Consider the following 25,056-nt stretch of genomic DNA (forward strand, 5'->3'; position numbering starts at 1 on the left):
ACCCTATTCTATCTGGTAATTGAGGCTGTTGTCACAAAATAGTTATTATGGAGTCAGGAGAGAAGGCTGTTAAAAGGAATTACTTGATAGCTATCTTTATCCTTTGTAAATTTCTTGTCTTCTTTGCCTTGATTTGAAGCTGTCGCACCTTGGTAGGGCATTTTAAAAAAATGTGAAGCTCTCCTTCAATTTTTTTGTCCAGTCCTCTAGCTCTATTCCCTGATCCTGACTTCGACTATAAACTAGTAAACTTGATAAGGATTTTCTTAAGCTTTACATTCAAACCTATCAGAAAATCTCTTTGAGTTTGCATAATTTGCACATTCATAGTTGGATTTTAAGGAAATTTCCTACAAATAGATTTTTAATGTGTTTTCTATCTTGTTTTGGAGCTTTACATTTATTTGTATCTGATTTTTAAATTTCTTGCTTACTGGTGTTGGCTAGCTCTCTTTTGTGAAAATGATTATAAGGGACATTTATAATGCAGGGATATTTGAGTTCTCTGAAAGAGTCAAGATGGATTGAGTTATGCTTCCATCAAACAGCACATCTCAGTGACTTAAAACAAAAAAGGTTTATCCTTGTTCATGCTAGGTGTCTGTAGGGGGTCAGCTGGAAGCTCTGCTTCACGTTGTCCTTTTTTTAAAAAGATTTATTTTTTATTCATTTCTCTCCCCTTCCTCCCTCCCGCCCCCCTATGTCTGTTCTCTGTGTCCATTCATTGTGTGTTCTGTGTCTGCTTGCATTCTCATCTGCGGCACCTGCGGTAAAACTGTGTCGCTCTTTTTTATTGCATCATCTTGCTGCGTCAGCTCTGTGTGTGGTGCCACTCCTGGGCAGGCTGCGCTTTTTTTGTGTGGGGCATACTTCTTGTGTGGGGGGCACCCCTACACGGGGGACACTTCTGTGTGACTCGGCACTCCTTGCATGACTGCATTGTGTGTGGGCCAGCTCACCACACAGGTCAGGAGGCCCTGGGCATTGAACCCCGGCCCCTCCATGTGGTAGGAGGACACTCTGTCAGTTGAGCCACAACCACTTCCCACATACTGACTTTAAAAGCTTTCACCTGGAAGTGACACCCTTCACTTCTGCTTACATTTTATTGGCCAAAGCAATGGCCAGATGGCCAGACCTGACTCCAAAAGGGCAGGAAATACGTTTCTACCACATTCTTAGAATGAGAATCAGAACTTGGTGAACAGAATGGATAACTACCGTAGCTTCTTAGGTCTCATGGAAAGAGCTACAGTAGTTCTTGGCACTGGGTAAGTGTTGATGGAAGGCTGTATAGTGGGGTGCCAAAGAACATGGACTTTGAGTCAGCCTGCCCAAGCTTGAAACCTGACTATCATTTACTAGCTATCTCATCTTGAGCAAGTAATTTAACCTCTCTAATTTCCTGATCTGAAACAGTACCACTTTACAGAGTTGTGAGGATTAAATGAAATAATCTTTATAAAGCCAGTGCATTTCACATAGTAAGTACTCAATAAATCTTAGCTGTCATTAGAATCTGTTGGTACTTATTTGAAGGTTACTGCTTAAGGAGTTTTTCCCCTTCTTTTATTTTAGAAGGATATATGAAAAATATATATATATTATAATATATACATATCTCACCAAAGCCAGAGAAGGGAAGAAGGGATGAAAATTTTAGGCCTCAAGATGGGAGAGGTGGAAATATTTGCTACCTGGCCAGGTCATTTTACTGTAGCCATGGAAGACTCTATAGTAGGATTTTTCATGCCTTTTAAGAGTAGAAAAATTTGGATATGCATGTTAATTTCTGGTACATACCAGATGACTTGGCGATTTTCTTCTATGTTTTACTCTAGCTCAGAGTCAAAATCTCCACTGAAGTTGGTATCACAAATGTCGATCTCTCCACTGTGGATAAGGATCAGAGCATTGCACCCAAAACCACCCGGTAAGTGGATGCCACATGGGCACAGGGAACCCGGGCTCTAGGCACTGAGCCCATCCAGATAGCTTCCCTTTGTCAAGAGTGATTTAGTTTATACCCCAAGCTGAAGAGGCTAAATCTTTCTCAGTGAAAGAAGCAGTGTCTAGATCTACATTCTGGTGGAAACTCCTTATCTTCACAGTCCTGAATTTGCTTTTTTTTTTTTTTTTTTTTTAATTTTTTTGGTTGTATTTATATTCAATTTATATAACAACTTTATTGAGGTACAATTCATATACTGTAGAAGCTAGCCATTTAAAGTATACAACTGAATAGTTTTTAGTATATTCACAGAGTTGTTAAAAAATCACTACAATCAATTTGAGAACATTTTCAGCACACCGAAAAGAAACTTTATACCCATTAGCAGTCATTCCCCATTATACCCCAACCTCCCTAGCCCTAGGTAATTACTAATCTACTTTCTGTTTCTTTGGATTCTGGACATTTCATATAAATGAAGTTATATAATAAATGGTCTTTTGTGACTGGCTTCTTTAACGTTTTCTGAGATTTAAAGTGTTTCCTTTGTAAAAAGCTTATCAAGAGTAGTTTGAGGAAGTAGAATTGGCTCAACTGATAGAGTATCTGCCTATCATATGGGAGGTCCAGGGTTCAAACCCAGGGTCCCCTGACCTGTGTGGTGAGCTGGCCCATGTGCAGTACCGATGGGTGCAAGGGTGCCGCGCCACGCAGGGGTGTCCCCCGCATAGGGGAGCCCCATGCACAAGAAGTGTGTCCCACAAGGAGAGCTGCCCCGTGCAAAAAAAAGCACAGCCTTTCCAGGAGTGGCACTGCACACACACAGAACTGATGCAGTAAGATGGCGCAACAAAAAAGAGACACAGAATCCCCGTGCCGCTGACAAGAATGCAAGCGAACACAGAAGAACACACAGCAAATGGACACAGAGAGCAGGCAACAGGGGGTAGGGGGAAGGGGAGAGAAATAAATAAAAAATAAATCTTTAAAAAAAAAAAAAGTAGTTGAACAGCATTTCTGCCCGCTCCCCCCCCCCCCTTTTAATGGTCAAAAACTTATATTTAGAATTAGCCAGCCGGACTCAGTTTAGATGATCCCAATTTTGTTGGCAACATCCAAAGCATCATATCCAGGAGCCAGTCGAACATATGCCTTCTTCTCTCCATCAGGCCTGATCAGGGTTTTGACCTTGGCCACGTCAGTGTCATAGAGCTTCTTCACAACCACTTTGAGCTGGAGCTTGTTGCCTTGACATCCACAACGAACACAAGTGTGTTGTTGTTTTCATTCTTCTTTGTGGCTGACTCAGTGGTCGGGGGAGCTTGGTGATGGCCTAGTGGTCAAGCTTGTTTCTCCTGGGGGCACTGTTCTGAGGATGTTTGGGCTGTCTTCCTGAGACACAGCATCTTACGCCACCGGAAAGGTGGGTGACATGTGGATCTTTTTTTTTGTGGCTGTAGACGTCTTTTAGTACTTCCTTCTTGGCTTTCAAAGCTTTTGCGTTAGCTTAGGTTTTGGAAGGAGCAGGCGCTTTCTTCTTCGCTTTCGGTGCCATCTTCATGCAAAAGGGTCTTTTTCTTATATAACATAAAATATGGCGAGCATCTTGCATCTTTTATAGGCCTTAATGAATTACCATACTCCCTTCTCAGTTTGGATCAGCTTCCAACATATGTCCTTTGTACTTTCAATGTCATGAAATATCTCTCAGAGTCCCTTAAATAAGTTTTATGCCAGTGTCATTTTTTCTGAGACATTTTCATCCTTTTCTTCACAGCCGCATTCCTCATTTATTCTGTTTAAGTTCATTTTCACTAACATTCTCTAGATATATATTTAGATTCTCAAACTATGGCAGTGTCGTCTCAAGGTCAGCTATTCTTCAATAATTACATTGACATTCAATTTGAATTTTACCTCCAGTGTTAACACTTTTTCAGTTTTGTCTTGTAGCAACTATCTTTTTTTAACAAATCAATTTTATTGATACATATTAATAAAGCATAAATCCATCCAAAGTGTACAGTCAGTGGTATTTGGTATAATCACATAGTTGTGCTTCCATCAATTCTCTAAATTTACTTTTAGTGGCCTCATGGCAACACTTAGGCTTGAGGTGGGTCTAAAGGCAGGTGGAAGCCTCCTAAGTCCTTAGAACTGAGAAGGCTGATACTTAGCACTTCAAGTACCATTTCTCTCCCCAAGTCCACAGAAGCTGCTGTCAATCAGTCACAGTACTTTGTTCCTGCCAAACTCAGGCATAGTCTCAGAATCTTTTTTAACATAACTTTCAAGGTAACCATTAGCAATTGATCAGAATTGGACCAAAGCACTGCCTAAAGCCCATTTGTTACCCCTCCCCCAGATCTTTATTTTTGGGGGAACCATCTTGATCTCTGGGTATCATTCAGACCCCAGATTTACTCAAGTGAGGTGGCCATAGAAGCCAGAGGAGAGTAGGTGCCTTGAGAATCTTCAAGACCATTTTGGAAACGGGGAATAATAGCTCGAGCCTAGAAACCAGGCAATCACTTCTTTTAAATGATGTAGCACTGGTCTCTCTGCTTCTGACTTGGCTATTTTCATAGTGATATTGAAGATGAGAGCTCTGTTTGAGAAGCCACTGAAATAGTATCTGTGAGAGTCCTTTGTAAAATTTAATATATGATATAAATGAAGAGTTGGTATTATTCATAAGTAAATAATAAAGCTTAAGTATAAAATAAAGCCAGGTATGAACTCTGTAATCATTTGGCTTATTTTATCTTTTAGCCATCTTAACTTAAAATCCTAGGAGATAGCAGTGAAAAGAAGTTTTCCTCAAGTCTGTTCTTTTTTTGGTAGCAGGGCTAGGGATTGAATGCTGAACCTCTTTATGAGCAAAGCCGGTTTCAACCACTGAGCCACATTGGCTCCCCTGAATTGGTTTTTTTCGTTTGTTTGTTTTTGCTTTTAGGGGGCACTGGGAACCAGCCTCCCATATGGGAAGTAGGTGCTCAACTGCTTAAGCCACATCTGCTCCCCAAAAATGACTTTTTAAAACCCAATTTCAGGGAGGTGGATGTGGCTCAAGCAATTGGGCTCCTGTCTACCATATAGAAGGTCCAGGGTTCGATACCCAGGGCCTCCTGGTGAAGGCAAGCTGGTCTGTGTGGTGAGCTGGCCCATGTGGAGTGCTGCACAGAGTACTGCCCTGCTCGGGAGTGCTGCCCCACACAGGAGTACTGGCCTGCGCGGAGAGCAGGCGCAGCAAGATGACGCAACAAAAAGATACAGAGGAGAGAGAATAAGAGACACAGCAGATCAGGGAGCTAAAGTGGCACAAGAGAATGATGGCCTCTCTCCCGCTCTGGAAGGTCCCAGGATTGGTTCCCGGAGCTGCCTGATGAGAATGCAAGCAGACACAGAAGAATGCAGCGAATGGACACAAAGCAGACAATGGGGGGGCGGGGGGTTGTAATTAAATCTTTAAAAAAAAAAAAAAAAAAAACAATTTCATTAGAAAAATAAATTGAAACTGTCCAGGAAAACATACAGCATGAAAAAAGAAAGAACTCTTCTTTCCTTTGCATCCTCTACATCCCCCTTCCCTCTTTGCCCCCACCTGATCCTAACTCACATGTGTTGCTAACATAAATTTTGTGGTTATTTCTCCTCCTTCTGCAAGCCCAGCTGTCCAGTTCACCTTGTGTGCCCGCAGTGGGACGTGTGAGCTCCACTGGAACCTAACTTGGTAGAATTGTAGTTCTTAGGTCTTCAAAGTAAAAGCCTGAGGTACAAGCATCTGCAGTTAGCATTTTCCCCAAACCCTGACCAAAGTTGAGCCTAGGCTTTTCTCATTCCTGGCTTTATCAATCCAGTTTGCCCTCAGATCACAGACTTCTCTGTCTGTCTACAATGGGAGAGGGAGGGAGATTTGTTAGTGAAGTATGTGTTCTTTGCATGTTCTCAGAGATAGGCAGATCTTTTCTGAAGACTTAATGTCTCTTTCAGGGTGACCTACCCAGCCAAAGCCAAGGGCACATTCATCGCAGACAGCCACCAGAACTTCGCCTTGTTCTTCCAGCTGGTCGATGTGAACACTGGTGCTGAACTCACCCCTCACCAGGTCAGGAAGAAGCCCAGCCGGTTCTCGCTTAGAGGGAATGCTGTGTACATAACACTTACTGGAGGAAACTGAGTTCCTGCTGTCTCATCTTCACTTTGAACCCTGATAGCCATCAGGTTCAACTGTCTTGGGCTTCTCAAGGGGATACTCAGCCCCTTATCCTGGAATGCACCCTTCTTTTTAAAAAATTAGCTAATATATGGGAATCAGATGTTGAGCTCTTGCTTCCCACGTACAAGGTTGTTCTGGGTTCAATCCCCAGTACCTCCTAAAAGAAAAAAAAAATTAGCTAAAGTCAAGAAGATGTATTTAAGGCAGATTAACACCAATTGAATCTTATGATTAAAAAAAAAAAAATTGAAATAATTTTGAAAAAGAAAACATAGGCAGTGGACCCAAATCATTTTTCATTGTTGTTCTGGCCAAAGCAGATTTTCTCTTTTTTAACTATTTTACACTTGTGTCTACTTAGTATTATGAAAGCAGTAGGCTTCATTTTTTCCCCATGGATAAAATAACGGAAATTATTATTTAAAAGATTTTTTGAGCCTACCCTATAAAGATATCCCCAGAGAATCTAATATGGCATTTTGGTTTTTTCCCCTCTTTAACCTGGCCCCTGATTCTGTCATCTCCTTAATTGAGAATCACTGCTCACAGCCCTGCCCACTGTTGTGTAGAAGGAAATTCAGATGATTACTTTGAATGCCCACAGATAGGAAAGAATGTGGAACCAGAGTGGGCTTAGTTTAGGTGCTTTATAGTATTGATTTAGCAAGACCAAGCAGTAAACCTGTGTCCATTCGAAGAGGCAGCTTCAGGTGAATGGTTTTATTAAAACTTGGAAACCTTTTTGCTTTCTGTCTTGTGGCTGCAGCTGCTGCACTTGTGCCCCAGGCCCCAGACCTGTTGCACCCAGTACCACCATTCCCACACTTTTCTTTTTTTCTCACCCCTCAACTTCCAAACTCTCGAGAGCTAAGACAGGGTACTTGGCCATGGGTGACTGACATCCTCTGAGCATTTTCCAGCTCCTTCCCAGAATATTTTCCAGCCAGAACAGCACAAGGGAAGAAAGAATACGAAGAGAAGAAAACGCAGGACTAAATTGGTGGGATTGGGATTAGGGCAGGGGAGTTATACTGAGGATACATAACTTTAACTGAATACTTTTCTCATCCAAGATTCCCTTTTGAAAACCAAAATGGTTTAACCTCTGTGGCTTAAAGATCGCCCAGGTAGAGATGGCATTTTGCAAATGAGCTTGGCTGAGTTAGGAGGAGGACCAGACATCCAAGCTCCTGCATCCCATCTTTGGCCAAGACAATACTTGCCATAGTTAGGATGCTTCTTCTCTCTGGGCTCCTTTCCCTAAATACTTTGGTGGTGTTTCTTTGTTACCCAGGTATAGAGTGACAAACGAGATTTATATTTTCTCTATGGACCTGTTGTGTGACCACAGCAACTCATTTATTACTCATGCTTTATGATCTATAAAACGAACCAGTAATTCATTCATTATTTTGAAACACTTGAAGGTGTTTTGTAATGTGCAGAAAACTTAGTTTCTTGTGCCATTGGGGGTATAGGATGAGTAGATGTGTTACCATCGTATTGATAATAATAGCTACTGTTTGTTGACTATCTAATATGTACCATGCCCTGCGCTAAAAGCTTTGCACACATTATCGTGAATCTTCACACAGCCACACCACATGAAGAAATTAGTCTTTCTGTCTTACAGATGAAGAAATCAAGGCTCAAACAGGTTAAATAAGCTGCTCAGCTGATAAGTAGTGGAAACAAATTTGTCTTCAGAGCCTGGGCTTTCTCCGTGACACCAGGCTGCTCAGCTCGATGAGAACTCTGCCTTGCTGTCAGTACCCATGCTTCCTCTACTAAATCTTTAGCTGGAGGCACTAGGAAATTGAAAATGGGCCTCTTATGGTTCCACCTCATTTCCCTTCTTTTCACCCTCTGGTGAAGAAGTTAATTGAGCAGCAAAGTGGCCAAAAGGCTGGCAGGAAGAAGAAATTGCAGCAATAGCAAGGGGCTTAAATCATCCACAAACTGGACATTCAGCCTCCAAGTAGTGGAGAATTAGCTTGACTCCTATGTTAAATGTCTTGCCTTGTACCAGCAAAAAGTTATTTCAGATCTCTGAGCTAGGTCCCAGGTTGGGATGACCACTCCTCCTCTCACAGGCAGGTCTGGCAGTTCCCAGAGCTCTCACTATGACGAAAGAGCCCACAGCCTACTATCTTGTGGTTTCTCTGTTGGGCCCTTGTCAGATAAAAGGTTGTATTATTGGTCCATGTAGACATTTGTCCGCCTCCATAACCAGAAGACTGGCCAGGAAGTGGTGTTTGTTGCTGAGCCAGATAGCAAGAATGTGTATAAGTTTGAACTGGATACCTCCGAAAGAAAGACTGAATTTGATTCTGCCTCCGGCACCTACACCCTCTACTTGATCATTGGAGATGCCACTTTGAAGAACCCAATCCTTTGGAATGTGGTAAGTTCCTAAATGCATCTTAACTTTACCTGTGCCACCCACCGGGCAATAAATAAACATCATGAGGTGAGGGATTGTCTGTTGTCTCTCTTAGTAGTCCTTGGGCCATGTACCTGGCCTGCTTCACAGTAGGTGCTAGGTAAATATTGATTGAGCAAACAAATGAGAGAAGTATACATTTGCTCTCTCATGAGTTCTAGCTATCTGAATTTCTATCAAAGTTGTTTAGAAGGAGGTTTTCGTATTACAGCAAGCACTATCAGAAACCTAGGCATAGCCCTTGGCCTTTAGAGATGTTGTATAGCCTCTTGGGAGGGGTAGGATTTCAGTTCTGATAATTCAGGGTGGTGTGAGATATTGAACAGTAGTTAGCGTTAGCAAAATGCTAATCAACTAATGACCAAAAATTGGGCTTTTCACCTACATCTCACTTTTGATTATTGCAAAGAAGAGAAAACTTGAAAGGCCATTTGAGCTAGGAGTTGAAGAATTACAAGGGTTTATCAGGATAGTATCTGGGGGCTATGTGATGATCCTTGTAGGGGAGATGCCTGCCAAAAAGTTCAAAGCACTTTTCAGTGCAGTGGCATCTTGTTGAGAGCAGTAGATGATGAGGTTGGAAAGGTAGCAGGGGCCAAATTGCAGGTGTTCAATGGTTAGTTGGCTCCCTTTGCAGGATAAAGGGGCAGCTACATTTTCTTGTGTTGTAATCAAGGCTTGTTTTCTTCTCCTGGACTTTGGGCAGCTTTTTGTAGAAGAGCGAGATGTCTTTTTCTGATGTGACTAAATCACACTTCCCAGGGACACCAAACAGTTTCTGATTGCAGCTGTAATAGCCTGTGTACCAGCTAGGATTTTTGTATTAAGCAGCTCTCTGGGGCTCACCAGACCAGTAGAAAATTGGAACCCTTTCCTCTAAAAAGCATTTTCAACAAATATACCTATTTTGTTCTTAAATTTTTTACTGCCTCAATTTGTTGATAAATGGATCGATCAGTGATTGAACTGCTTGGAGTTGTCTTTCAGTTGTGGCCCAGAATGTGAATCAGGGAAAGACTACCCTGCTGGTGAGTTTCACCCCTTCTCTGCCCCTGTGCCTTTATTGACGGCCTTATTTTTTCAGGCCGATGTGGTCATCAAGTTCCCTGAAGAAGATGCTCCATCGACTGTCCTGTCTAAGAACCTTTTCACCCCCAAACAGGAAATTCAGGTATATCCCAAAGGGCCTAACCACTAATCACTTGAGGAGAAATGTGGGAGGGGAACAGGGGAAAAGGGCAGCAAACTCCTGAGCTCTGGCTGTGGTACCTTCTTTAACTGTCCTGTTTATATCATGCATCATAGTTTGGTCCTTACCATCCTGTGAGCCAGACAGGCAGGGCAAATATCAGTCCTGACACTTGAGCTGAAGATAGGCCTGGTGACCAGTCCCAGAAAGCAAGTAGTTGGAGACATATCCAAACCAGAGTCTGTTTTGTCTAGCATCCCATCTCTGGGTTCTTTGTTCAGCCCTCATATCACTACTTGACAGCTTCAGGCACAGAGGCATTCAACTTTCATCCTTTTAGCTCCTGCATAAAACAGTGCTGATAGGGCCTGTAGGTGGGAAGACCCAACTGGGACAGTCGGACTTTCCTTCCCTGGGTAAGTCCTTCTTCTCTCCTTGATTCTTTCATAAAATGAGCAAACCCTGCCAAGCCTAGCCTACAGGGCGGCTGTGAAGATCAAAAGAGACAACAGATTAAGAAAGAAATACTGAAAAGTTTCTAGGGCATTTTACAAAATAAGTACAATAACTCTTAAACCGTTTGGGCATTGGTTAGAAAGAAATGGAAGTGGATTCACTGAGTGGACTGGCAACCATTAGGTTAAAATTCTCTTAATGTTGATATAGCATTGTTTAAGAATGTAAAATGCAGTTAAATAGTAGAAGGTATAACTGATGATAAGGGGAGCTGACTGATTTGTGGGTAGGGAAGGTGGCAGCAGTTGCCTCAGACAATGCGAGAAATCCCTTAAGGACAGGAGCAGCATGGAAGAGCTGAAATGAAAATTTGGGAACAGGAGCCTCAAGTGAGGCCCCTTCATCATTGGGCTGGATTGGCTGGGCATTGTCAAGCAGGAAGACAGCTGCAGTTTATATGGTGGAAGAAAAATCTAAAATAAAACATGGAATTTGCATTAGAGTGTTACAGCTTACAAAGCATTCTCAAACGCCCTGTTTTGTTAGGTCCTTATGATGTCCTTTCAAGCCTAGTAGGGTGGTCATTACTCTCCCCACCAGTGTTCCTGCTGGAAACTGACACAAAGTGTAACACAGCAGTTTGCCTGGTCACACGGCCAATATATCTCAGTTTGGACCCAAGAGGGAGCTCTGGACTCCAGGGCCATTGCTTCTTCTTGCTAGGTCATACAATCTAGGCAGAGCTTCTCAGAACTCTTCATATAGAGTTGCTTAAGAAAAAAACAACAACAACAAAGAAATATCAGGAATACCTGCTCATGCCAGAATTTGACCAGCCTTCTGGTTCAACTTAGAAAATCAGGCAGTGAAGGAAAAGGCTGGTTTACAATCGTGGGCTGGGGGTGGAGGCTGGGGTGATGAGTTGTGGTTGGAACCATCCGTAGTGAGGCTTTCTTATATTTTTAAAAGGGATGAGGCTACCACCAGTTAGCTAACTTAAGTGGGGCAGCAACGTATGATAGTGCCGTCTTAAGAATGCAGAACCCTTAGGTATGTCACCCCCAAGCCATCCATATACATGGGCATCTGCTTTGACTTTGGCCAAATGCCTCTTGATGGTTTGCATTCTCTAACCTCTAAATGGCAGTAAGTCTTTAAGGAAGAAGAGTTGGCTAAGTAATGAGCTGGGACCAAAGTCATATCTTTGGAAGGGACCCTCTGGGATCAGAAGCCAGAGTTGAGAAGAGGCAGAAGGCCAGGTGACTGTAGTTACTTGTAAGCCTGGAGGTTTTAACCCTCTGTGAGGGATTTCCTTTTCATAACTGTCATTGGCATTTGATCCCTGGTATACATGGTAGCCCCTGCTGGGGAGGGCACATTCTAAAGTATTTTGCTGTGTCTTCTCTTGGTAGCACCTGTTCCGTGAGCCTGAGAAGAGGCCCCCCACAGTGGTGTCCAATACATTCACTGCTCTGATCCTCTCACCCTTGCTTCTGCTCTTTGCTTTGGTGAGTAGTTGTAATTAGCATGGGTAACGTGTGTCTGGCGCGAGACTCGGCAGATGTAGCTGTTCGAAAGGAGGCTCTGTGTTCTGGCCTCAGCACAGCTCCAAAGGGGTCCAGCAGCTGTGACCTGAACCAATGATCAAAAATTTTAGAATAACCGAAATTCCCCACTATGTGGAAGCAGCCAAGTTATTGGATCCATTAACAAGGGGCATGAGAAAGTACCTAATAGCCACTAAAAATGACTGAAGTGACCAGACTGTGCTGCTTCCTGGGAGTGTTTAAATGAAATAAAATGTAAAAAAAGCAAGGCTTAATGCTGATAGCTATATAAAAATAGAGTACAGACTCTGTGCATTTCAGTACTGTTTGGAGCATAAAGCTGGAAACAACCTAAAAATCCTCATAAAAGCAAGTGTTAAATTGTGGTACATCCATATAATGGAATAATATGCACCTTTTTAAAAGACTGGATGCACCTGTATGCTGATTTGAAAATATTGCCAAGATTTATTTAGTAAACAAGGGGCAGACAGGATAGTATGTTCAGTATGATCCTCTGTGTAAAATCTTTAAAAAGGCAATATCTGTTAATGTTGGTCTCCTCAGGGAAGGAGGCCTTATAGGGGAATATGGGGGAAGGAAACATGAGAGTTTTTTGATTTTCTGTACTGTTTGACCTTTTTAACCTATTTTTTATTTTATTTTATTTTTTTTTAATTATAAACATAGATGCATGTCTTCAAAGTCCAGAGATATTGAAAAAAGTATGAAAAGCGTAGATCTTACTTTAAGAAACTTGACTGTGTTCCTAATTAATGAATTTATTTTAATGAAAGAATTCTTGGTCAGTCTAAATTCAGAAGGCGTGGCATAGCTTTGAGAAACCAGATCTAGAATATGGACACCTCTTCTCATTACTGAGGGATCACATTTTAAAAGGCATGGAATATAGCAAGAGCATGTACCCTGCCAGTTGGCAGTAGGTTTATCTTCCCAATACTTAGAGAAATTAGAGGGAGTACCAGTTACTTCATTATAAATGCACTCTCTGACCTTTCAGTGTCATGGTTTCACCTGTTTTAAAATAGAAGGGCTTGCTCAGAGTAAAAATCATGTTCAGGTTTAAGTTACCCAAGAACATTTGATTGATAGCAGGTGTTGGGATGACTTTCTAGAGAAAAAAATGGAAAAGTATTTTTCCTGAGGACTTAGAATAGGGTGGTTGTCACTAGAAAAATCCCCTGGCCTTCCAGGATGTATGGAGTTTTAAGCCCGTAGGGCTGTCCATTGGATTCGCATTGTTATGGCATGTGTTGCCTCCCTTTCAATTTCTAATGTCTTTTTAAATTTATCTGTCCTCATCTTTCAGTGGATCCGGATTGGTGCCAATGTCTCCAACTTCACTTTTGCTCCTAGCACGATTATCTTTCACCTGGGACATGCTGGTAAGTGCCCCAGGCTGCTAATTCCATTTAACCTCCTCTGACATTTTGCCTGCCCATGCTAAAGCCCTGTTAAGTAAACCGACCGCCTATTAACTATAATGACTTAATAGTTTAACATTTCCCTCTTCCTCCTGGCCTTTTAGGAAGTTAATACGATGATAAACTTGTTTGGTCCATCAGCTTAGAATAGCTATCATTATATTGGGCCTGCTTTTGGCAGGCCATTTACCCTCATTTAACAAGCCTGTTCATTCCCAGAGATTACTCACTTATCGTATCTTTACGTTGAGCCATCTTCCTGAATGAAGAACGTTAATATGGTTTCCAAAGGTTATCTTTCCCCACCATATCGATCTTCACATTTGCCGGTGGCTGTGTCTGGACAGTAATAGAAAACAGTTCCTTCCACAGCCATACACATTGTCCTGCATTGTTCTCTTGGGAATTTAGGACCTGAACGTAATGAGACAGTAAATTCACAAATCAGCTAAGCATTTTAGAGATTTTCAATACTATTGGATCAGTGGTGCCTTGCATTTCACTGAGACTTCAGTATTCTTTTTAAATTTCTTTGCTTCTTTCAAGGGTCACCATCTCTATGTCCACAGGGTACAGATTCTGTAGGGGCCCACAAATGAATCCCTTGAAATTCTGGACAAAAGTTCTTTGTCTATGTATATGTTCCTGGAAAAGAGAGTCCTTAACTTTAATCAGATTCTCAAAGTGGTCCATGACCTCAAAAATCGTTAAAAACCTCCTCTGTAATTCATCCATCATCCTTCTGGGCAAAATTGTCAGGATGACCTTTCTTTCCAGCCCAGTTACAGGATTTGAGTGATGGCTCTCCTGGATCAGGCTGAGAATAAAACCTGAATATAAATTTGTTCAGAGCCACAGCTTCTTTCCAGAGTACTTTCTGTGCACATTTCCTCATTTGATTCTCATTGCAACCCTGAGGGGAGTTGACTCGGGCAGTAATTATGATCCCTGTTGACAGGTGAGAGAATTTAGGCTCACCAAAATTAAGTGGCTGGTAAGGGGATAGCCTGGACCAGAACCCAAGTCTCTCGGTGCCCAGCTTTGAGCCCTTTTCATTAATCCTTCCTCCTCAGTCCTACTTGCTACTTTCTTAATCACAGTGGCAAATTATCCTTAAGAAAGACTTGTAATAAAAAAAAAGTATTCATTTCTTTTATCCTGCCACTTTCATTAAAAAAAAAAACAAAGAAATAGATGTGAACAAGAACTTGGAACAAGATCATTAATATAGCTGTCTGGTGATACCTCTGGATTTCTTGGTTGCCAAGGCTGAGAGGCAAGTATGTTGAGTAAGCTACATTCTGGCATCAGATAAAAAGAATAAAACAAGCTGTTTTAGAAGTTTGGACCTTCTGATCCAGCAGCTACTGTTAACTATCCTCTACCCCAAAACATTGTGACTATTTCATTTAATTGGATACAATGACACCTCTTGTAGCCATGCTGGCGCTCATGTATGTCTACTGGACTCAGCTCAACATGTTCCAGACCCTGAAGTACCTGGCCATCTTGGGAAGTGTGACGTTTCTGGCTGGCAATAGGATGCTGGCCCAGCAGGCAATTAAGAGGTAAGGCTAAGGAGGGGCTGGGGACTGAGAGTGGGATTAGAAATATTTGTGTCACCTCCTCGTCCAGCTCTGTGAACAAGGATATGTGGCCAAATGATTCATATCCTTTAGGGTAAGTCTGATACCTTAATGCAGCCTGGTACAGACCCCATAAGCACTTTTAAGTCAGAGAAGGGTCTCAGTGATCAGTGTTAAAAGTTTTAAGGCCACAATAGTTTATGTCCCTATACATTAGAATGAGGAAGGAAAATAATTCCTTTTCAAGATTAAAATGGATTTTAACATGTGGCAGAAAATTGTTGATTTGCTGGTTGTGTAAAAATTCTCTTCTTGCTGCCATGGAGAATCTTGCTTTGCCCTCCTCCTGTGCCCCTGAGAATTACTCCTCCATAATCCATAACAGGCTGCCAGAACTTTTCCCCTTAAGTGTAAGGTCTGTGCTATTCCGCCAGCCTCCTCGCACATGTCCCCCTTACCCCACTTCCCGCTCCCAAGCTGCCACCGATTTTGCAGAGGCCTCCAGCAGGGAGGACCTGCTGGGTAGCCCAGACTGCTTCCCTGAGAACCAGACAACCTTACGTTCACATAAATGGTCAGACCTTGATGTGATGGCAGCTTGCTGGCAGCTTGACTTTCGAAACTGAATTAGAGACAAATTTAAATGTCACAAAGGTGTTACTCATTGATTTGACTTTATTAGAACTTGGGCAATTTCAGCCACGTAAAGGCCAATAAGAAAAGGTCAGAATTGCTTTCACCTTTGGAAGTAAACATTTTCAGATGTGCTTTGCTTTCTCCTCACCAGGACTTTTGTCTGAAGAGTATAACTTAATAATGGGCCCTCCGTTACTGCCAGTTAAGTTGGTCAGATCCAAAAGAGAGTTTCTCAGAGATCATGAGAACCAAAAGTTTCATTTCTGCCTGAGTTTCCACTCTGAGCTTTCTGAGTGCCTCTCAATGGAGATCCAGCACAGACTCATTCCCTGACTTCCCTATAGTACTCCAGGTTGTGCCAGAGCTTCCCTTAGCACCAGCAGTGGCAGTTGGTTCAGTTTTTCCCCTCCAGCTGCTTTTATGTGGCCATGCATTTATGTGAGAAGGAGCTGGGATTTCAGAGCCCTGTTCCCTTGCAGCAGCCAGTCTGGACCCCAGGTTGCCAGAAGACTGTGTGCTACTGAGTTCTCTCTTTTCTGGATGTTGCCCACACATTGAAAGTAAAATCAAGGGGAGAAAGGGGGAAAACCATTTGATTTGGAGCCTGCTTAGCGTTTCCTAATCTGGGATCCTAAAATTGTATACATTTTTTGGAGAGAGACCATGGTTTTCATAAGAATCCCAAAAGGATCAGTGACACCCTCACTCACCCCTCCCACCCCCACTTCATACAAAAGGTTACAGGCTACTTTTAAATTGCTGTCTTTCTAAGTGCTGGAACTAACTTTGCTACTGAAGACCCTAACGGAAGCTCTGGTTGGGTGTTTGCCATTTCTTTCCTCAACTTATGTCTCCTCTCACTATCCTTTCTTGATTCTCAAACGCTCTTTCCTTTGGCAGGATCGCTGCAGAGCAGAGCAGTAGATTGGCAAAATATAGGACACTACGGTAAAGATGAAGGGCGGATCATCCCAGAAGCAGGGTCTCTCTCCCATCCTTCCACTTCATGCATGTCAGTTGTTCTATACAGTTTTCAGCCCACTTGTTCCTCCCCACCCCTTCCTAAGCCAAAGCTGCATTCTGAGGCCATTTCCAACTTGCTGGACCAGGTTGTGACTGGACCGGGCAAAAGCCCCCTGAGCTAGCCCAGCCGGTGGGGTAACTTTGCAGCGGAGCAACTTTGGCCTGGCTTTGACTGTGTAAGAATTCATTCTCCCTTGGATCCTATGGGGCACTTATTTATAGACACTAGCCTTTCTTTGTTGATAGGAGAGTAAAGTTGAGAAGATGGGTCCAACCTTGTACTTCTTAAAAGGGGACCATTCAGGACATCTCAGTTCATTCAATGATGATCCCATGGCAAATCCTGGCACACCTTGTCACTGTTTCTAGGCCTTTTTGTAGCACCAATCTTAAGTTGAAGCCAAACAGTGTGATTTGATGAGACTCTAAATTATGGACTGATGGCCACAGATCAAAGTCAGCATCAGAATCCAGTTTCTTAGCACTCAGGGTGTGTATGGTTCATTGTTCAGGGCTGCTCTCTGTGAGATTCAAATGTCAAGTGAAATATCTTCCAATCTCCTTTCAGGTTTTAATCCCAGGATGGAGATGGAAGTAGAGGGAAGGTGAAGAGAGGGAAGAGAAGGTGCCTAAAGCCTCATAAATCAGCCCCTCTAGATCAGGAGTTGGCAAACATTTTCTGTCAAAAGCCAGATAGTATTTAGGCTTTGCATGCTATATGGTCTCTGTTACAGCAACTCAGTTCTGCCACTGCAGTGTGAAAGCAGCCAAAGACAGTCCATAAACAACAAGTATGGCTGTGTTCCAGTAAAACCTTATTTACAAAAACAGGTGAGGGAAGCAGCTGTGGTTCAAGCAGTTGAGCTCCCGTTTACCATATGAAGGACCTGGGTTCGATCCCTGGGACCTCATGGTAAAAAAAAAAGAAAAAAAGGTGCCCTAGACCTGTGTGGTGAGGCGCAGGCCTGTGTGCAGCAGAACAATGCACCAAAAAGACGATGACAGAACCAGATAGGAAAAACAAAAACAAAAAAATTGGTGATAGAGTGGATTTTGCCTCTGGACCATAATTTGTTGACCCTTGCACTAAACCCAACAAAAGAGTAGGAGATACCTGAATTTTCAGGCCATGTTCCCTCTTGCCCCTTGCCTTGGAAGTGGCTTTCTCTGCCAAAGCAATGAAACCATCTAATTTTACTTTGTTTTATTTTATTTCATTTTTTGAGGTACCCAGGGCCAGGGATTGAACCTGAGACCTCGTATGTGGGAAGCTGGCACTCAACCACTGAGCCACATCAACTTCCCAACTAAATTTCAATCCCCTGAAATTAGGAAAGAACATGTGCGTAGAATTTAGAACCCTTTCACCAGTGTGTGAGCACAAGCTGGAACACATAGCACTCAACGCAGTAAGAAAGAACATTTGATTTTTATTGAAGTACAATTTATGTACAGTAAAATTTGCCCTTTTTAGGGTACAATTTATGCATTTTGACAAACTTACACAGTTGTGTAACCATACCTCAATCAAGATAAAGAGTATTTCCACACTCCATAAAGTTCCCCTGTGTGCCTTTATAGTAAGTCTTTTGTCCCCATCCCCATTCCTTGTCAATACCCATTTGGTTTTATCCTAAGTTAATGTTGCCCTATCTGGGATTTGTTTTCAGAACTGACTGAGTAGTCATTTCTGTTGTCCTTTCTGCTAAATGTTGAGTTCTTCTTAAAATAACTTGATTTTCCCCTCTTGGTTTTTAAGTAGTCTATCCTCACCCTACCACCCCCAAATCATATTGCTTAAGGGAGAGGGAAGTCACTTGATCATTTAGACCTTTGGGACTTTCTGACGTTGGGACCTGGTATTTTAAAGGAAGTTCCCCTTCCCCTGATCAGAGCAGACAAATATGGGGTAGAACTTCTGTGATGAGATCGTAGGAGCTTGTGGACCACTACCCTTGGACTGTTCTTATTTCATGCTTGTGCTGTACTCTCCACATGGACACTTCGGCACACACATAGTTATTGTACCTAGAAATCTCTAAGTGTCGATGAGGGATTAGGGGCAATCACTTCAGCCCTCAGGACTACTTCCAGACCTGTGCATGCTCCTTGGATCTTTTCATTAGTTGGTTTGGAGCATACCATTCTGTAAGACTGTGTCATCGTCACATTAGTCCTCAATGCTGAATATCAATCACTACCATTCATGTCAGCACCCTTGCCTCTGCTTGCCATAGCCAGCCCAAATTAGTTATTTACTGCTCCCTGTTGCACAGTGTCTGTCTAGATCGTCTTTTTCATTTCCTGTGTTTCCTCATCACTACTTGGAGTATAGGAAGAGGCAATCTTGGGAAAAGGGTATAAAGAGGTTGAGAGATTTTTATCGCCTCCTAAAATTTTTCCTGTGAGCTGTGTCCCATTTTTGAGAATCATTCTGTCATAGGTTTAGATGCTAAGTTTGACCACTGAGAAGAACATGGCCACATGTTCAGTAAGGAATATGGTGCAAGTTTCTGGGCTAAATGATCAGGATATCATCTTCCAAGCTACATAAGGGAGGGCTAGTGTTGGTTGGCAGATACAGAGTCTGGGAAATTGAAGATGAGCATTCCTTTAACTCCTTTCTGTTCCTCTAGTAGAAATGTACTCTGTATTTTGGCCTTGCATTGTGAGAGGTGTGCCTGGAATTTCCTCATCCCCCTATATTTTCACATCCCACTTTCTTGCTCAGTTATCAGGTTTGTTTCATTGTTTTTGTTTAAGTTGTCGTCAGCTTTAGTTAGCTAACTGTCTCAGATTCTTTGGTTTAATAAGATGAGGCATAAATAAGTAGAATTGATATAATAAATTATTATGCCTTCATAAATAGGATCTTAGAGTTGGAGAGTACACTGATCTCTCTGTTTTCACCAGTTAGGAACTGTAATGGTAAACAAGCCTTCAGTAATTTTACATTTGTCTCTATTTTCTTTCAGAACAGCACATTAGTTCCAGAAGAAGAAAGCAAATTCTGAAAACTAAAATGAGTGTTGAGAAAAGGAGTTGAAACAACTCATAGAATGAAAAGAGGAATGAAAAAGACTATTTAAAAAGAAAAAAGTCAAGATTGTGTTTATACTTTTGCTTGTTGTTTTTCTATTTCCCCAACCCAGAGCAGATTCCTGTGAGCCCAAATACTCTGTTTCTTTGGCATGGTATCCTAGCAAGATGCTGTGAATATTCTTAACTTGCCCAGATGTTGCAATTGGGAAATTAAAATCTGTAATTAATCTGTTTTGGAATAAAGAGTGATAATAGGAACAAAGGCCTGACCGAAAGTTTATTCTAGTACTTCTGGGATGGTGGGATTCTTGACATATATAACCTGAGGGCTAGGTTGGGAAATACTGTTGGCAAAGTGGCCAGAGTATTTCTCTAGGCCTTTTTACACTGGTTCTTCTACAGCAGGGAGCACCAGCTCTCTGCAGAAGACTGCTGCTTAAGGCTTCTGTCTTGCACATTTGGGCTCAGCCTGTTGTAGGGAAGGGAAGGGACTGTCTGAAAGGAAGCCTGACTTCATGAGTTACCTTAGGCTCCAAGAGAGGAACATACACATGTCAAGAATGCTCTTTTGAAGTTGTGCCCCAGGTCCACCATTACATGGACGTTAAATGATACCATGTAGAGAGGAAACCTTGACTAGTGTGATTAAGTGAATAAGACTTCTGTGTCAGGCATACCTGCCACTGCCACTTGTTAGGTGAGGGGCCTTAGCAAGTGGCTTAACTCCTGTAAGCCTTTTCTCCTTCAATAAAAGGATACTAATGATGTCTACTGTAACATTAAAGAAATCCAAAGCTTCTAATGTGCTTGCCATCTTTCCAGATTGACCCATAATTTTGTATTTTTGCTCATTGCCTCTAATTCTAATAATTGACACATGATACATTTAGTAAACTTTTGAAGCACAGGTAATCCAAACAGTACTTATTGAATTTGGAGTACAGGGTGGGGGTAGAAGTTATTTTAAGTATATTGCTTTCCAATCTAGCTAGCCTGTACTTCAGTGAGGAAATTGGGATTTTTTATTGGGGAAAGAGGGAAGGAAATTCTCAAACGTTGGGCTAGTTCTGACTGGGATTGTGCAGGTGAGAGATTGATTTGGAAAATTACAAGGGTACCTAGAAGTTGGGAAGGAAGCCTTGCCTTTTCCACAGTTTTCAAACTGGTGGTATGTTTCATTTGATCCATAGTGTTTTGTAAAAAGTTGAATTTGTTGCTAATTTTAAAGACTGAGATATTTCATATAAAAACAGAGTTTGGGGTTTTAGATTCTTTTAAAAAAGAAAATCAGATCTGGCAATCTTGGGCCCCATTCCCGCATGGAAGCGATCTAGCTGGAGCTGAGCAGGTACCCCTCCCTTTGGCTGAGGCTTGTGTTCTCCTGATGCCATAGCCATACACGCGCAGGTGTCACTTCAACCTGTACTGCTACTTCTAGCCCACTTTGCTCATTTGATATCTGCTGGGCTCCTATGGCATATCACTTTGGGACCCCAGCTTTTAATTTTTAATTTCTTATCTCACCCCGCGTGAAAAGGGTAATGTTGGTCTCCCATTGCTCTTAGGTGGCTCCTAATGTCCCTACTTAGGAAATGTTGGGATCTCAGCTACCCAGAGTGGTGGGGAAAGCAAAAGTCAACAGAACGTGAGGGGAACAGAAGCCTGCTCAGCTGGGACTTGCATACCTATTCCCAGAACACATGCAGGCCTGATAGACAGCAGGTAGGGAATGGATAATAGGGCCTGAGCATCGAAGTAGAAAGGGTACAGGGCCCCCAGGCACTGGGAACAGAGGGCAGCAACTGGCTGGAGGAAAGGAAGTCAGAAGTCATCCTTGAGAAGGAGCTGACAAAACTAAGGGCACCAAAGCTGGTTCAGGACTGGCCTGCAGACCCAGAGAGGGACCTGCAGAATAGCACAGCAAACATTTGCCCTGTGCCAGGTTCTCTGTGTGTGTCCAGAGCCACGGCTGAATAAGACATAGACCCTGCCCTTGGTCACCCTATAGGAGATAGGAGAGCAAAATGATAAGGGCTTTGAAGGAGGCAGTTTTGAACGTACAACACTAATGAGAAAAGTTGTTGATGTGGGAAAACAAGGGTGTGGGGAGTGGGGCATATGGGAATCTCCTTTATATGTTTTTTTTTTTATTCCCCCCCTTGCGGCTTGCTTGCTGTCTGCTCTCTGTCCATTCGCTGTGCGTTCTTCTGTGTGTCTGTATTTTTATTTTTATTTATATCCCCCACCTTGCGACTTGCTTGTTTGCGCTCTGTGTCCATTTGCTGCACACTCTTCTGTGTTTTTACTTGTCTCCCTTTTTGTTGCATCACCTTACTGAGTCGGCTCTCCATGGTGCTTGCGGGCTGATGGCACTCTTGCGCTTGCAGGCCAGGTCGCTCTCCATGGCATGTGGGTGAGCCTGCCTTCACAAGGAGGCCCCAAGACGCAAACCCAGGGCCTCCCATATGGTAGACAGGAGCCCAGCTGATTGAACCACAGCTGCTTCCCTATATTTTTTAATGTAACATTTTGTGTGATCTATGTATCTTTTAAAAATAAATAATATATATAATATATAAAGAATGTAAACCATAATGTAAACAAAACTTACAAAAGTGTACAGTCTATAATGTAAACCATAATGGAACCATGAAAAAAAAGGCAGTTTTTATCTAGAAAAATTGGGAAGGCTAAGCTGAGACCAAGAGGACAAGGAGCCTGCTGGCAAAGCTGGAAAAGAGCACTTCCGGCAGAGGAATCTTCGTGTGCAAAGGCCCTAAAGGCCTGAAGCAGGCAAAGCTTGGCCTGTTTGACCTGAGAGCAGGTCAGTGTGAGAAGGGTGTAGTTAGCAAGGAGGAGAGTATCTTCAGTTGTGGTAGGAGGCGCTAGAACAGCAGGGCTTTTAAGGGCTATGGTAAAAGGGAAAGATTTTAGTTTAGGATCAATGGAAAGGCACTGGCAAATTTTAAGCAACTCTGAGTTTTGTGTTGGGATATGGCAGAGGCGAGAACTCACCACAGCTGCTATCCACTGGGTGGAGCCTCTTGAAGGGCTTTTAGCTCCCAACTCTGGAGCAGGCCTGACCAAGGCCACAGAGAAAGCAACTGGTTGGGTCTGGGAAGGCTGGAGTTAAGAGCAGGCCTAACTCCTGTTAATTTATGAAATCCATTGACTTTATCCCTCAGAATATTCACAACAGTAGTGCCTGGGCCTGGCTTGCCCTCAGGCATACGAAGAATAGTGGTGGGCTGTAGAGTCAAGTAGGCCTGCCTTGAGTCCCTTAATTAGCTGTGTGTCCTTAGGCACCTTTCTTTACTTTCTGGGCCTTAGTTTCCCATTAGTGAAAAATGTGGATAATACCTCTCAGGACTTTTCAGGATTAAATGAAGTCACATCTGAAACACCCCCGAGTGCCTGGCACTCAGCACTTGATCAGTATTTGCTCTGAGAAGTGTAGTTATTGTTGTCACTATTTCCTGGGTCTTGTCAGCAGAAGCCTGTCAAACCCAGTAAGCAGTTTGTACCAGGTCCGCACCTTTGTTAAAAATAAGTCACCTGATTGCCCAGCTCACAGTTCCTGGAGGGGCCTGGCAGTTGGGAAACCTCCCCTGAATTCAGCCCCAGCTCTGCTCCGTAGGGGCTGTGCGACCTGGGGCGATCTTCCCACCTATCTGTGAAATGGCCGGGGGCCCTACTCTGCCTTCCAGAGGGCTGTGTAGGGGATAGACAAAGTCAAGGATGGGAAGCTCTTTGTGAACTTTAATACAAACAAGGGATTATCCTTAAAAGTGACAAGGCCCGGGTTAACCGGAACATTGGGGTTTTTTTTTTATGGGGTAGTAGCACTCCTTATCTAGTAGGGTCCCCACGAGAGTGAGACGCTCCCAGCAAGCCTGTGGGGAGGGCCTAAGTCTCTAAAGACACCATTAGTGTCCTAGTTGATGGTGATAAAAGCAGCAGAATTGTTACCATGATGTTGTTTTCTGTTATAATTGCATTCTCAAAAACCACAAGTAGCAGCGGGTCCCAGTGGTTATTATTTCATTTGAAAAACGAATTGGAGCTTGAGGGAGCCCTCAGTTTTTGCTGTTGTCAGGGCAGGCCCAGGAAGGAGCTGAGCAGGTGGGTCTAGAAGGAAGGTGGGGGCTTCAGGGCTGGCCCAGGAGAGCATCCCATTCAGCACGGCCCGGCTTTTGTTCTCTTTCCTTGGCAGGGCCCGCTGGCCCTCTCGTTGAAGTGGCATGCCTGCCTTCAATGGCCAGCCTTCTCTGGAGAGAGCTTTTGTTTCCCATTGTTCTTATTGTCTCCTCAGCAGAGCCCTCACAGCGGCCCCCTGCAGAGCCTTTCCCATGCTTCCCATTTTTCCCTGGAGAGGGGAAGAATGAAGAGAAGCCCCCAGGGAGAGCAGGGGTCTCAGCCCTGTGAAGAAGTAAGTTGGTTTTGCAGTTTGAGTTCTGGGAGGCAGGAGACTGGCTTCCAGGCTCACGGGTCGTGGGCTGAGAACTTCCTTGCTCTGGCAGTGGCATCCACAGCTGGAAAATGAAGGTGTGGGATTGCTCACCTCTGAATTCCAGTCAACTCTAAAATGCTGTGATTGTTTTGCCCTTTTTTTTTTTTTTTTGAGATATAAGGGCCAGGACTGAACCCGAGACCTTTTATGTGGGAAGCTGGCACTCAACCACTGAGCCACGTCGGCTCCCCTGAGCTTGTTCCCTCATTTGTTTGCTTGTTATTTGTTCCCTTGTCTTTAGGTGGCACTGGGGACCAAACACAGGACCATCTATATGGGAAGCAGGTGCTCAACCGCTTGTGCCACATCCATTCCCTCTTTTGCACTTTTAATTAAAACGGACGTAACCGCCCTGGGCTCTCCTTACTTACAGATTTCCCAGTTTTGCTTTTTTTTTTTTAAGTTTATTTATAGTAAAATGCACAGCTCAATGAATTTTTGTACATGACTACAACTGTATAACCACTATCCAAATCAAAATACGAGCATTTTTATCACCCAAGAAAGTTTACAGATTCTGATAAAAGGCCTGCATAGGGTAAGCAGTGTATGTGTGTGTGTGTGCAGTGGGAGTAAGGGTGGATGTTGGTATCTGACACAGATAAAATGGTTAATGAATAGAAAAAGTTGAGTAATCGCTGATATAGGGACCTCAGGTCAGTGGCTCGTTTTCTTTCTTTTTTTGTGTGTGTGATGTCGTGACTCGTTTTCTACTTCTCTTTGTAGCAAAACTTCTCAAAAGAATAGTCTCAACCAGCACTGTCCAACAGAAATTTAATGCAAGTCACATAGATTTAAAATTGTCTAGTCTTCTAGCCATTAAAAGTGTAAAAAGAAACGGGTGAAATTTTAGTAACATTTAACCCAATATATCCAAAATATTACCATTTTTATATACCATCAATGTAAAATATCGTTGATATATTTTGCATTCTTTTTGTGCATTAAGTCTTCAAAATCCAGTATGATTTTACACTTAAAGTACATCTCAGCTCGTAACAGCCACATA

At 42.8% G+C, this 25,056-nt stretch overlaps 1 protein-coding gene across 2 annotated transcripts in view; it reads left to right on the forward strand.

Moving 5' to 3' along the window:
• Positions 1–19,799, forward strand: part of RPN2 (ribophorin II) — a 72,433-nt gene extending 52,634 nt beyond the window's left edge. The window contains exons 10-17 of one of the 2 annotated variants that reach the window (XM_004466591.5): positions 1,842–1,933; positions 5,945–6,059; positions 8,380–8,574; positions 9,698–9,784; positions 11,671–11,766; positions 13,136–13,211; positions 14,689–14,818; positions 19,471–19,799. In XM_004466591.5, coding sequence (XP_004466648.1) covers positions 1,842–1,933; positions 5,945–6,059; positions 8,380–8,574; positions 9,698–9,784; positions 11,671–11,766; positions 13,136–13,211; positions 14,689–14,818; positions 19,471–19,483 — 804 coding nt within the window. In that variant the 3' untranslated portion in view covers positions 19,484–19,799. Of the gene's footprint in view, positions 1–1,841; positions 1,934–5,944; positions 6,060–8,379; positions 8,575–9,697; positions 9,785–11,670; positions 11,767–13,135; positions 13,212–14,688; positions 14,819–16,372; positions 16,672–19,470 lie in introns of those variants that run through there. The other variant, XM_023591173.3, reaches the window with a different exon arrangement.
• Positions 19,800–25,056: the final 5,257 nt, after the last annotated feature.

The sequence above is a fragment of the Dasypus novemcinctus genome, chromosome 24 (genome assembly GCF_030445035.2).
Source record: "Dasypus novemcinctus isolate mDasNov1 chromosome 24, mDasNov1.1.hap2, whole genome shotgun sequence".
NCBI lineage: Eukaryota > Metazoa > Chordata > Mammalia > Cingulata > Dasypodidae > Dasypus > Dasypus novemcinctus.